The sequence below is a fragment of the Moschus berezovskii genome, chromosome 5 (assembly GCF_049115385.1).
Source record: "Moschus berezovskii isolate FMDL1 chromosome 5, NW_MosBer_1.0, whole genome shotgun sequence".
Lineage (NCBI taxonomy): Eukaryota > Metazoa > Chordata > Mammalia > Artiodactyla > Moschidae > Moschus > Moschus berezovskii.
In genome coordinates, this window is record NC_142464.1 from 32,998,163 (window position 1) to 33,011,306 (window position 13,144).

Consider the following 13,144-nt stretch of genomic DNA (forward strand, 5'->3'; position numbering starts at 1 on the left):
AAAATCTCTTTAAATTTTAAATCTCTTTGTTTCTGTTATCTACCAGCACTGGGAAAATAATACATCTATACTATATAGTCGGAGCAGGTAACAGGATACTAATTTTAAAACAACAGAAAGAGGGAGATCTACTGTAATTACTTTGGATAGGCTAAAAGTAGGTATTCTCTGTAAACAGAAATCCATATTATCCATTTATTTTTTCAGAATCCTACTTTAAACCTACTAAAGCTAAATTGGCTGGTCAGAAGCTTTCATTAATTGTCTCTGACATCCTGGTAAACCAAAGCATATGAACAGGCCATGGTTTTTGAGTTCTTATTACAGCCTCAATTATGTGTTAGTCAACTCAAGCAACCATTATGTACTCAATAATAGGTATGACACAGTTAAGAACATCAGCAACACTATAAGCAGGGAGGCACAGGCAACCTGCTTATACTGATTTTTCTGGTGTTAACATTCTTAAAAAGCATGGAAAGTAGAAACTTTACGTCTTCCCCATTAAACCTTAGAGTAGCACTCTACTAGATATCTTTACCTCTATTTATAACCGTGCAGAGGAACACTGTCTTGAGAAATGACAGCACAGTATCTTACATGGACAGGAAATGTAGGATGCCATAGTGGGGATGAATTTCTAATCGCCAGTGATTATTGTGAATATAACAATGTTTTCCTGAGCATTAAAGCCTCTGTGGAGGGTTCAGTTCAGTTCAGTCGCAAAAGGGGGGTGGGGGGGAAGCTTGTCTTGAAACTTTAAAATTGCATTGGTGTACATGATAATGTAACAAAGTACACAAAAGAAACATTTTTTTAATTGTTTTTTTTAAAAAACATTAAGGGAAGCCGCTGATCTTTAGGAAGACACGAGGTTGCCTATGGTGAAGCATTTATAGAGTCCGATGCATCTTCAAAACTGGTTACAATCATTAGCACAGCAAACCCTTGTGAGGTAAGTGTATTATTATGTGTGGTTCATAAATGAAAAAGCTGAGGCACTGACTAAGTCACTTGCCTAACGAGACTGAGTCAGCGTCAAGAGTCATAGCTGACATGGCCTAACGACTCCTGACGGTCAGTCCAGGGCTGAGTCAGCGGGGGCCGGAGTGGCTTCCCTGGCTGGCACCTGGACTTGGGCTGTTTCCGCTCACGTTAAAGCAGAACAGTGGAAGCGAGAGGACACAACTTGCAAATCATTTTTACTTCCAAGCAAGATTTAACCCTGAAGTCTTCATTTCAGGAGTGGGAACAGGAAAAGCTGTCGGGTGCACTCCCCCTCCGCCAGCCTGTGGCAAGTGGGTACTGTGGGCGGTTCCGCCACCGCCGTTCGCAGCGATGGCACTGAGTGACCACCCGCGTTAGCGGAGCCAAGCGACCGGGGAGGGCTGACTGCCCAAACAACTGTTCTCCATCGCCAGCTCCTTTTAAAACTAAGAGAAAATGGTGAGATGTCAAAAGAAAATTAAATAAACCACAGCTCGTCCTAGGACCTCAACTAAGCAAATGCAGCCTTACTGAGCGTGCTGAGCCTTCGGTTCCCAGCCTTCCGGGGAAGATGGGAGGACAGGACGACAAAGGGCACAGCAGGCATGCCTGGCAGTAAGTGCGACAGCACCTATCCAGGCGGAAGAGCAGAAGACTGAAAACCACCCTGCAGAACGCAGGTGTCCGCCGCGCCGAGAACCGCGCCCCGTACCCACCGACCACGTGACCAGTTCTTTTTTTTTTTTAAACTTCTTTGCCTAAAAGAAAAAAAAAAAGAGGGAGCGGGAGAGACTTCACTTCCCAGAAGCCTCTCGTTAAACACGCAGCCGCAGTCTTGCGCAGGCGCCGCCAGGGCCAAACGGACACGTCCGTCACGTGAACAGCAGCCGGCCAATCCGGTTTGAATCTCCTTTTTTTCCTCTCACCCCCCCCCCCCTTCAGGAGCGGTTGTGCGATCAGATCGATCTAAGATGGCGACTGTGGAACCGGTGAGTATTGCCTTCGGCCCCCACCCCCACCGGTGCCCGCGCTCCGTCTCCCTTCGGACGGGGGGACCCCGCGGGACAGCGTTCCCGGCGCGCATGCTACCCCTTGCCGCCCCCTCCCCCTCTCCTCTGGCCTGGCCTCCCCGCGGACAACTGGGGGCGCCGCGGAGGGCGGCCGCCACGGCGTGCGGAGCACACGCTCTGGTGGGGGCCCGGCAGCTCGGGGAGCGGGGCGGGGGAGGGGCGGCGCGGCGCCGCCGGCGGAGCCCGGAGCGGGCCGCGAGGACGGGGCGCGTTCGGGGCCCTGGGCTAGGGTTGTGGGAACTGTGTTTTCGGGAGAGGAGGGCGCGGGGCCGGCTCCGAGCGGGCGCCGGGGTCCGCAGGGAGGGTGGGCGGCGAGCCGGCCTGGAGTGAGATGGAGGAGGGAGCCCCGGGGCAGCTTTCCCTCTCTCCCTCCCGAGCCTCCGTCTAGCCCAGGGGCTTGGGTGCGGCGCGCGTGCCGGGGCTCCTTAAGCCGGCGGGCCGGGAGCCGGTGGGCTCGCGTTGCCGGAGGGTGGGTTGGGCGGGAGTGGTGCCGCGGCACGCGCTGCGAAGCTTCGATCTCGCCGAGGGGAGCCGAGAGGGGCGAGCGCATGTTCCTCCAGCGCGTCGGAGAGCTGCCGCGGTTGGCGGCAGGGGAGGCGAGAAAGGTTTGGGGTGGGGAGGAGAACCCCGTGCCGCGCGGTAACCCTCTGAGCGGAGGATGAGAGTGGGGGAGGTTACAAGGGGGACCACATTGTCCTCGCCCCTCCATGCTCGAGACCGGGCTGTCATGGAGGAGCGAAGGGGGAGGAGCGAGGCCTACGGAGAGCTGCTGCCGGCTGGTTGCCGGCCGGACCTGCTGCATTTCACACGCGCCGGTCTTCCATTCATTCATCCTTCCGCGCTGTGCGCACGCCTCAGAGAATGCGACTGGGTCTAGACCCGTCTGTTCTTCCGAGACTTTATCGTCTGGAAGATTTCACAGACGCAGTTCATTGGAAATAGAAACTTAACTTTTCGAGTTACTTTTTCATTTTATCTTCTCTTTATCCGTTCTACTGGCTTCTCTCCCAATTTAGGTACCATCTTAAACTTCTTTGAAGCAACTTGATCCCAGAGCACAAAGTTGATTGTTACCGCTGAAAGGAGAGAGGATCTTTGTCATAGTTTGGTTTTGCCAGCACTGGCTCACTGAAACTTCTAGGCCTGTGTTGCCATTTTAGGAATGTCGCATCTAAGTGAAAATTTAGAGGCGTAATACATTCACCAGAAAACCTTTGAAACTCTGGAACCAATTCCAGACCTTCGTTGCCAGATGTTTTCGTATATCTTTAATGGTAGTTTGTGATTTTGATAATGGCTTCCCAATTTGCTCTCTTTAAAGACTTCTATAACTACTTTGAAAACTAGGTATGGAAAGGTCTGTAGAATACAAAAATGCTTATTTTTCATTACATTGGTGTAAACTATCCTTAGCTTCCTGCCAGAGTTCAAGGCAGAAAGCTTGGTTATTATTGGTACCGGTATGTGTTTATTTTCCTGGAAATTAGATTGACTACAGAACTCTCTTTAAGTTGTTTATACAATTAACTGATTTTTAGAACATTGATGTTAAATAGCTAAACGATAAATATGTAAAACCTTTAACTTAAAACCCTTCAATGGGCTATGATATTACTTACAATTGATCGACTCTCTTGCCCTCTGTACTAGCATCAGTTAAAAGCATTACAGCTGGTAATAAGGGCTAAACCTTATAAACAAAACAATAATGTGTATCTCTGAAGTTTCAGTAACATTTAGGTCCTTTGGGTTTTGCGAAGCTATGCTGTTTTGTTTCAACAGCAGGGAACAAAACTACAAAGTGTTGAAGGAGTGTTTTCAGTCAGTAAATATTTATAGCCCGTGATATGTTTAGGAGCTTGTACCAGGTGTTCTTGAGGATACAAATTATACAAAACGGGATTCTATACCTTGTTCAGTGTAAACTTTTAGAAGCTTAATTTCTAATGATTCTGGTCAGTGATACAGTATAGTATTCCTTCTAGCCTTGGGAGATTTGAATACTGCATTTAAATCTGGGGAGTAGGGAACCTAAAAATCTGGTTTGTGTAAGTCGAAAGCCAGATTGAAACTACACTAGGTTGAGGGTACCTGTAAAATACTTTAAAGGGTTCATTTTTAGTGTAAAAAAATGCGGTTTTTTTTTTTAAGTATTTTTAATGTACCCTTGTCCGCAGATTAGTCATTTAGAATTCTTTTTGGCAATTTTAAATAGGTTGTGTTTTTTTTTTTTAAGCACCTGATTAGTATTTGTTGCAATTAAAGTATCCCTGTAAAAGCCTATAAAAAGTGTATTTATTCATTGCTATTTCAGTTAGCTTGTGAGTTTCCTTATTCCTTTTTTGCTGGGCATATAACCATAAGCACTTAAAGAGTCACAGGTTTTTCCTGCTTGTCCCACCTTGGTAGGTATTCGGGGAATTTTTGTCTCCGAAAGTTATGTAAAATATCAGTCATTTTCAATTTGATATTATGTGATTATCAAGCGTGTGTGTGTGTGAGATCAGTTAAATTAAGATGTGTCTTACACAGAATCTAAAAAAATGAAAAAAATGAACTTATTTTCAAAACAGGAATGGACTCGCAGACACAGAAAACAAATTTATGGTTACCAAACGGGAAAGGGAGGAGAAAGGGATAAATTAGGATTTTGGGATTAACAGAAACACACCAGGATATATAAAATAGAGCACAGGGACCTCCTTTATAACACAGGGAACTATATTCGATACCTTGTAATAACTATAATGAAAAAGAAGATATATATATATACATATGTGTGTGTGTATTTAAAACTTTGCCAATATACCTCAAATTAGCACAACTTTGTAAATCAACTATACTTCCAGAAAAAAAGAAAGAAACCCATGACAGAACACACGGACACACAAAAGGATACTGGATGATACTAAATTTATTAAGAAGGTTGATAGGCAAATTAAAGGAACTATTTATCTTAACAGGTACTGTGGGAAAATTTTGAACAATACTGTCCTGTTACTCTGTTGGCATTTGAATTGTGGCCAGGTCAGAATTAGAGCTTGTGAGTAGATCAAAGTTAGACTTAATATCAGTTGATAAAAATGGCAGGCCATTTTGCCTCCAGTGGGTCATTGTTTTGGTAGCTTTTATCTTCATTCTGTTTTCTTCATTATTGGGTTGTTTTTTGACTTGTAATTCTTTTAAAGATAAGAGATTTTTATTTCTTTAGTTAAACTGACGGTATATAATTTTACTTGCTTTCACATTGTATCTTTTGAATTTCTTTAAAGTATACCTTAGTTTCATAGGTGGAATCCACTTAGACAGTCAGCTAATCTAATGTTTCCTTTTTTATCCCTTAGAAAGATGTTTTGCAGAGAGTTTATAAAAAGCAAATCTTAAATTCATGTGACAAATGTTACATAATGCAATGTTTTTTGCTAAACAAAGACTATTGACAAGCAGACCTTGTATATTAATATGCATGTTTTTGCCTTAAGAAAATGTAGTGTTATCAGAGTTCATTCATCAGCCAAAGAAATTTAGTTCTAGTGTTTATATTTTACATTTTACTTTGTTTTTTACTCTGAATTAATATTGTGCCTAATTATTTGACTTAGAGAAGTCCAGCTTAGAAACAGACATAGTTTGCACTCCAAAGTTGCAGAGAATAAAATGTTTGATGAATTATGTAACCATAATCCAGTTTGTATAGAAAATTCTACACAAAAAAATTTTTGCTAAGTATTCTATTTATATAAGATTAAGAATATAGAAGTACCTGCAGTCCTGGATGTAACAAGGAACCTGTGTAGTAGTTGTAGCAATGGTAATTTCTTCCTTTCCTTCTCTGCTTCTATTAGAAATTTTCTTGCTGTTTTGGAGTTGCTCCATCTTTGTCATAGAGAATTTTTTAAGAAGTGAAAATGAGCCTGAATTACAATCTAATTTTAATAGCTGTGTGACCTTGAAATTTCTAAGGCTAGCTGAAAAATGGGAATAAGATACAGTGATTTTGATTTTCAAATACAATATTCAGAGATGACAATTTGTCAGTTACGAAGAACTAGATAAAGTTAATATTCCATTGATGCGCTGCATGCAGGTGTATTCATGCATGGGTATGCTTACCTTTTCCTCTTTGCTAGGAGATTCACATAGCTGACTTTATTTTTATCTTTTCTTTGCCATTATTCAGAAATAAAAAACTTATGACCCATAACTGATAATCTTCTCATTCTTTACTGTAAAAATCAGTAGTGTTCTCTTTAAAAGTTCCTATATATGTCTAGAGAAAAAAGATGACTTTTGTCTCTTAAGTACTGTGTAGTCATTTCTAGTCAGAACCTGAGAATGTGATCAGAAAAATAAGACTTTTTTTTTCCCTAGTTGGAACTTCTGATCCATCTTTCATAGAAACAATGGGAAGCTGTAGTTTTTGCTCACTGTGTTCACTGAGAGTCTGTGGAATTATAACAGATCTAACCAGCTTTACATTTCCAGGGCTACAGATTTAAAGTTCTAAGCAACTGACTTAATAGAAATGTTCATTTAAATAATAGTCTGTAATAGTGAATTTTAGCTTAAGCAGTCTCTATAGCTTGATAATAGTTAACACAGCACTTACTATATGTTAGGCATCCTACTAAGTGCTTTACATATATTCATTTAATTTTTTAGCAGCCTTATGAGGTAGGTATTAGTTTTATTTCACAGATAAGGAAACCAAGGCACAGAGAGATGAAGTAACTTTGTGTGACTAACTTCCCCCAAGATCGCACAGCTAATAAGTGGTAGGGTGGAGTTCAAACTAAAGCAGCCAAGTTCCAGAGTGTGTTAAACATGATACTGTCTTTCCAACAGGCATGTAATGCGTGTTCCTTATATGACTTGGAAAGATTAATTTGATAAACTTAATAGATATTTTGCTACAGCTCTAAAAGAAAATATGTGGACGTTTGTTTTTAGTTTCTATTGTACTACAGTGTTTGCTGATACCCAAAGTATAGAATCTTACGGAAAAATAGCTACGTGTCCGAAGTCTGAGGACTAAACAAGTTAGTTATACTGTTCATTCTTCAGTAAATGGTCTAGGACTTTGTGGGTTGATTTCTAAAGAAAGTGAATGGTCTCGTTCCTTCTCCCCCTTCTCATTTGATTTCTGGACCTTGTCAATTCAAATGATTTGACAGGTGAAATATTTTGCTAGTGGAAACAGTGTAGTATAATTTTTAAGAAATTGGCAAATATGGAGTCTATTCTCAGCTACCTTTGTACTTTTAGTAATTTTGGTGAAAGGTCTGACAAAGAGTTAAGCAATTGTTTTGAAAAAGTTTCAATTATAATATGTTCAGTCGCTCAGTCGTGTATTATTTGGGGGAGGTGATAGTATTAGGACTAAGACTTCTGTGAGTAATCTTTGCAGTAAATTCTTTGCAGTAATCTATAAAGTTAAAATGTCTTTAGTTATGTAGTTTAAACTTGTTACTGTAAAATGCTGTGCTTACTATGGCAGTCAATGAGATTTTAGTATTTATGTGAACTAAAAAATTGTTATAAAAAATTCTTATGGGGTTTTCCATGGGTCATCTTAGGATAACAGTTTACATAACCACAAAGTCTGATAACTTCAAGTATTAACTAAGGCAAGAAATACTTCAGTAGAGAGAAAATACACATTTTTTTCTTGTAGTTTTTAAAAAGTTTTAATGTTGTGGGATAAATACTTTTTATTGGTGAGACATTCACGTTTCAAGTGACTAAAAAAGAAAAATTCTGCCAGGGTCACATAGTTCCTAAGTGAGAGCGCTGGAACGCAAACCCAGGTTCTGTCTACAAGCTTTGTTACTACGCTGAGAAAAAAGCTAAAATTCAACCAACACTCAGAAGTCCAACTCTTTCCTTTCAGGAAAAACTCTTACCTTAAGGATAGAGTTGATTCATAGGTCGCACACAAATAAACATAAAATCAAATCTGAAAGGATGTATGGGTGGTGGAATGATGGGATTATGAGTGATACAATTTATTTTTTTGTTTTGAACTTGTACAACTTGTATTCTCAAACAGTATCAGTAAAATCACCCTTGGATCTTGATTTATAGTTAATGTTATTTTGGCTTTTTTAATTACTTTTTCTTAAAGGTGATGGATCCATTTAGCAGTGTGCTGGAGCCTGTGACTTCATCACAATACTGTTTTTAAATGCATTAAATAAAATATTAATACTTAGGATTACAAAGGAAAATAATTGAAGTGTACAGTAAGGATTAAAAGCGTTAACATGAAACATTAAGGATGCTGCCTGGCACAGGCCAAGTCCTGTCTTCCTGGTGTGAAAAACCTATCTCCTGTTCTTTCCAACCACCTAGTTCTCTCCAAAGCATTCAGATGTTAACTGGCTTTTTTGAGGATTCTTCTGAAAAAATGCTGTCCAGGAGAACTTTCTGTGATGATCAAAGGTTCTATATTTATGCATCCAATACAGTAGCCACTAGCTGCACTGTTGAGCCCTGGAAATAAAACTAATCCAACAAATAAATGATTTTTAAACTTTAAATGTAATTTTTAATTACTTATAATTTAATTCCATATATATTAAATGTATACTGAATTGGACAGTGGCTCTAGAATCTAGATATATCCTGATATATACAAACATTGTATTACAACTTTGTAAGGAATAACTGGATACAACAAATGCCAGTTTGGTTGGGCAAGTTATTGTTTAATTTTATTCTAGGAAGACATCTTTCTAATTTTTCTTCTATATTCAACTTGCAAAGATAATTATTTGGTCTTGACAAAATTGTCATATGACCTTGTTTTGCTGTTTAAGAAAATGTGTGTGTGGATAGCCAGTTGTTGTTTACATTGTCCACAAATCAATTTTGTACAAAAGAGTATACAGTGAGGTTTGCTCAGGCTATTCCCGTCCAGACGGATCACTAGGGGCAACCAGCATGGTCAGATGGTCAGTTCATATCTTTCTGTGGAGATTTGTATATGCAGTGTCCCTCCCACCCTCACCCTGGATTTCCGTCCAAGGATTCAATCAACTGGTCAAATTTTAGAGGGCTGTCTGTGCTGTGCCATTTTATTTAAGGGACTTGAACATCTGTAGATTTTGGTATCTTAGGGGATCCTGGAACCAATCTGCCACAGATACTGAAGGATATATATATACACTATAGTATATATAGACATGAGCAAATGTGAAACTGACCCTTGAACAACCTGGATTGGAAATGTGGGCCCCCACTTATGTATGGATTTGTTTTTTTCACTAAATGCATTCTATGATACTACATGATCTGCAGTTGTTTGAGTCCACAAAGGCCAGGTTTTGGATGAGAAGGATTGTGTGGATTTTTGACTGTATAGGGTCGGTACCCCAACCTCTACATTGTTGAAGGATCAGCTGTATATCCTTTACAAAAGTAAGTGGTAGCCAACTCCATACACCTCTTATATTTTTAAGTTATGTCTTTTAGAGCATTTCACATCAACAATTAAGTTTTCATTTTTTTTTTCTGATGATATATATTACATGGTTTGATCTTAAAACATTGTTTCTATATTAATGAATGCTTCCTTCCTGGGGCCCAATTAAGGCATATAAGTATATCAAAGTGTATAATCCTGAATTGGTTATAAGAGGGAATGTGATTGTTAATCTGGGGATGAATTATAGTACCATTTGTGTTTATTGGTTTGACCGTGTTATCCATACCAGATAAACTGAAGACCAGGTGATAAATTGAACAGTTAGAAAGATCGGTAACTACTGTAATTATTTGAGAAAGGCAATAGAAAATTCAAAGGTGTGGAAGATTGTTAGAGTTATGCCCCCATGTAACCATACTTTTGAGTAGTCTACAGCTCCCCTCCTGTCATGCACACACATCCCTTACCTCCCACCCTACTTCCTATCCCCAGGTTAGCCATGTAACTTACTTTGGAATTCCAACCATTTGCTAGTTAAGTGCTGTGATGAATAACCCTTATCTGCATTATTCCATACATGAGGTGGTATATCTGTAGGGTGACTTTCTTGGCAACAAACTGAAAATTTAAAAACTCTACTGATGGCTCAGAGGTTAAAGCGTTTGCCTCCAATGTGGGACACCCGGGTTCGATCCCTGGGTTGGGAAGATCCCTGGAGAAGGAAATGGCAACCCACTCCAGTACTCTTGCCTGGAGAATCCCATGGACAGAGGAGCCTGGTAGGCTACAGTCCACGAGGTCTCAAAGAGTCGGACACGACTGAGCGACTTCACTTTCACTGATAAAGCGCTTCTGTTACTGTCGTTGGCTATCAGGCTACAATTTTTTTCTATTTAGAACTCCTTTCTAAATGAGATATTTATATGTAGAAAAATTATACACGTGTCTGTAAGTTTAGAGCAATAAACTGAAGACCCATCATGAAAGGCATCGTCAGTGCTTCAGCCTTCTACTCCATGGCCACATTTTCATTTCTTTGCCTCCTCACCTACTCACTATCCTGACTTTCATGTTAATCATTTCCTTGATTGTTTGAACAGTCTAAGTAATCTTTAGAGTTTAATATCCAGTCTGTGTATCTTTCAGCTGTTTTAATTTTGAAAAACTGAAAACTTAGATGATGTATAAGGAAAGCACAATATTGCTACTGTAGTTGAACACATCTTCTGGGTTATAGCTTGGTTTCAACTTCCTGAAATTTCTACTAGAGCTCCTCTTGGGAAAACCAATGGGTAAGATTATGTTCTGGGAAGCACAGGACTGTATAGTTACCTGGTGGAGCTGTGAAATGGGCCAAGCAGAGAACGTTCAGTTAAGAAAGAGGTCTCTTGGAGTGAGTTGTTCTGTATTTAAGAGTAGGTTAACTTTGGTGTCAGATTCTTAGCTGTTCCAGGGAGCAGGGCACCAAAGATGGGAAAAGGAGCTTTGTTAGCTTATGTTTAAGCTGAGTTGTCAATCTGTTTTTTAATAGGCGGTAGAATAGTAAGCCCTTTGGTCATAACAGATGCGGAATGAGTGAAGCCTGCATCACATTGCTCCAGTCTAGACTGTTGTTCTCTATCTGGAGCACACCTGTCTTGCTTGCATCCCTTTTGACAATGTTCCTGATTGGTTCTCATGACTTCTGTGTTGCACCCCTCTGCTTGCTGTGTCTCTTTTCTTCCTCTGATTATGGTTACTTGTTTCACCATGGTGGATCCTTCCAGAAAATTTTTGAGAAAAGGTGCATGAGAAAGATTTTTGAAGCCATGCATATTGAACATGTAGTTTGGCTGGGTGTAGTCTTTTTTTTTTTAATATTTAATTTTATTTTTATTGGAGGCTAATTATTTTACAATATTATATTGGTTGGTTTTGCCATACATTGACATGAATCCGCCCCGGGTGTACATGAGTTCCCCCCCACCCCGAACCCCCCTCCCACCTCCCTCTTCCCCTTATCCTCCCTCTGGGTCATCCCCGCATACCAGCCCCGAGCATCCTGTAACATGCATCAACCCTGAACTGGTGATTCGTTTCACATATGATAATACACATGTTTCAATGCCATTCTCCCAAACCATCCCACCCTCACCCTCTCCCACAGAGTCCCAAAGACTGTTTTATACATGTGTCTCTTTTGGGTGTAGTCTTTTCTTCAGAATTTTTAAGTCCCATGGTCATTTTCTTTTATAATTGTTAATTCAGGAATTATTCTGATGGCTTTTTTTTTTTTATGTGACCAGTTCCCTTTCCGTTCCCCAGAAATTTGTAGAGTTTCCTTGTCCCCATTTCACAGTGACATACTTCAGTGTGAATATTATCTGTTGTGCTGGGTACTCATTGAACTTTTTAAATATATCAACTCATATCCATCTCTTCTGAGAGATCTATTGGTGATTTTCCTAACCCCGTTTTTCTCTTTGAAACAGTTAATTATATATTGGAGTCACTGAGTCCACTGAGTCGTTTGTGTCTGCATGCTCTGACATGCTCTTGTGTGCTCTCTAAATTAAATTTTTCTCTCATTTCCCATCTTTTTTTGTTTTGTTTTCTGTGTGTGCTAAGTTGCTTCAGTTGTGTCCGACTCTTTGCGACCCCGTGTACTGTAGCCTGCAAGGTTCCTCTGTTAATGGGATTCTCCAGGAAAGAATACTGGAGTAGGTTGCCATTCCCTTCTCCAGGGGATCTTCCCGACCCAGGAATTGAACCCCAGTTTCCTGCATCGCATGTGGATTCTTTACCATTTGAGCCGCCAGGGAAGCCCTGAAATGGAAATAGAGGCATAAAACATAAGAGATGCTCATCATTACTCATAAGTGAAATCTGAATTAAAACTACACTGAGATACCATTTTTCTATCATTAAATGGGGAAACTCTGAAATATAATTTTTATTGTACCCCTATATCCAGTCCAGTGATAGTGGGTTGCCATGCCTTTACTCCAGTGGATCTTCCCAATCCAGCCATTGAAACTGCATCTGTTGTGTCTCCTGCATTGGCAGGCAGGTTCTTTACCACTTCCAACCTTTTCTGTCTCATAATTTAAATTTCCAGATGTTCTCTCTCTCTCTGATCTTCTGAATGCTCGTTTTCATAGCTTCCTGGAATAATTGTATGTGTGCACAATGTTAACTTTTCGAGGATATATAGGTACATATTTTTATTTTATTTTTTTAGTTTATTTATTTTAATTGGAGGCTAATTACATTATTGTATCAGTTTTGCCATACATTGACATGAATCTGCCCCGGGTGTACATGTGTTCCCCATCTTGAACCCCCCTCCCTCCCCATCCCATCCCTCTGGTTCATCCCAGTGCAGCAGCCCCGGGCATCCTGTCTCATGCATCGAACCTGGACTGGCGATTCGTTTCACATGTGATAATATACATGTTTCAATGCCATTCTCCCAAATCATCCCACCCTCGCCCTCTCCCACAGAGTCCAAAAGACTCTTCTATACACCTGTGTCTCTTGCTGTCTCGTATGTGAGAGTTGGACTGAGAAGAAAGCTGAGCGCCAAAGAATTGATGCTTTTGAACTGTGGTGCTGGAGAAGACTCTTGAGAGTCCCTTGGACTGCAAGGAGATCCAACCAGTCCATTCTAAAGGAGATCAAT

General features: G+C 40.4%; 1 protein-coding gene across 1 annotated transcript in view; it reads left to right on the forward strand.

Moving 5' to 3' along the window:
- Positions 1 to 1,319: 1,319 nt before the first annotated feature.
- Positions 1,320 to 13,144, forward strand: part of EIF4E (eukaryotic translation initiation factor 4E) — a 45,117-nt gene continuing 33,292 nt past the window's right edge. Inside the window, exon 1 of the mRNA XM_055434226.2 lies at positions 1,320 to 1,976. Coding sequence (XP_055290201.1) covers positions 1,959 to 1,976 — 18 coding nt within the window. The 5' untranslated portion in view covers positions 1,320 to 1,958. The remainder of the gene's footprint in view (positions 1,977 to 13,144) is intronic.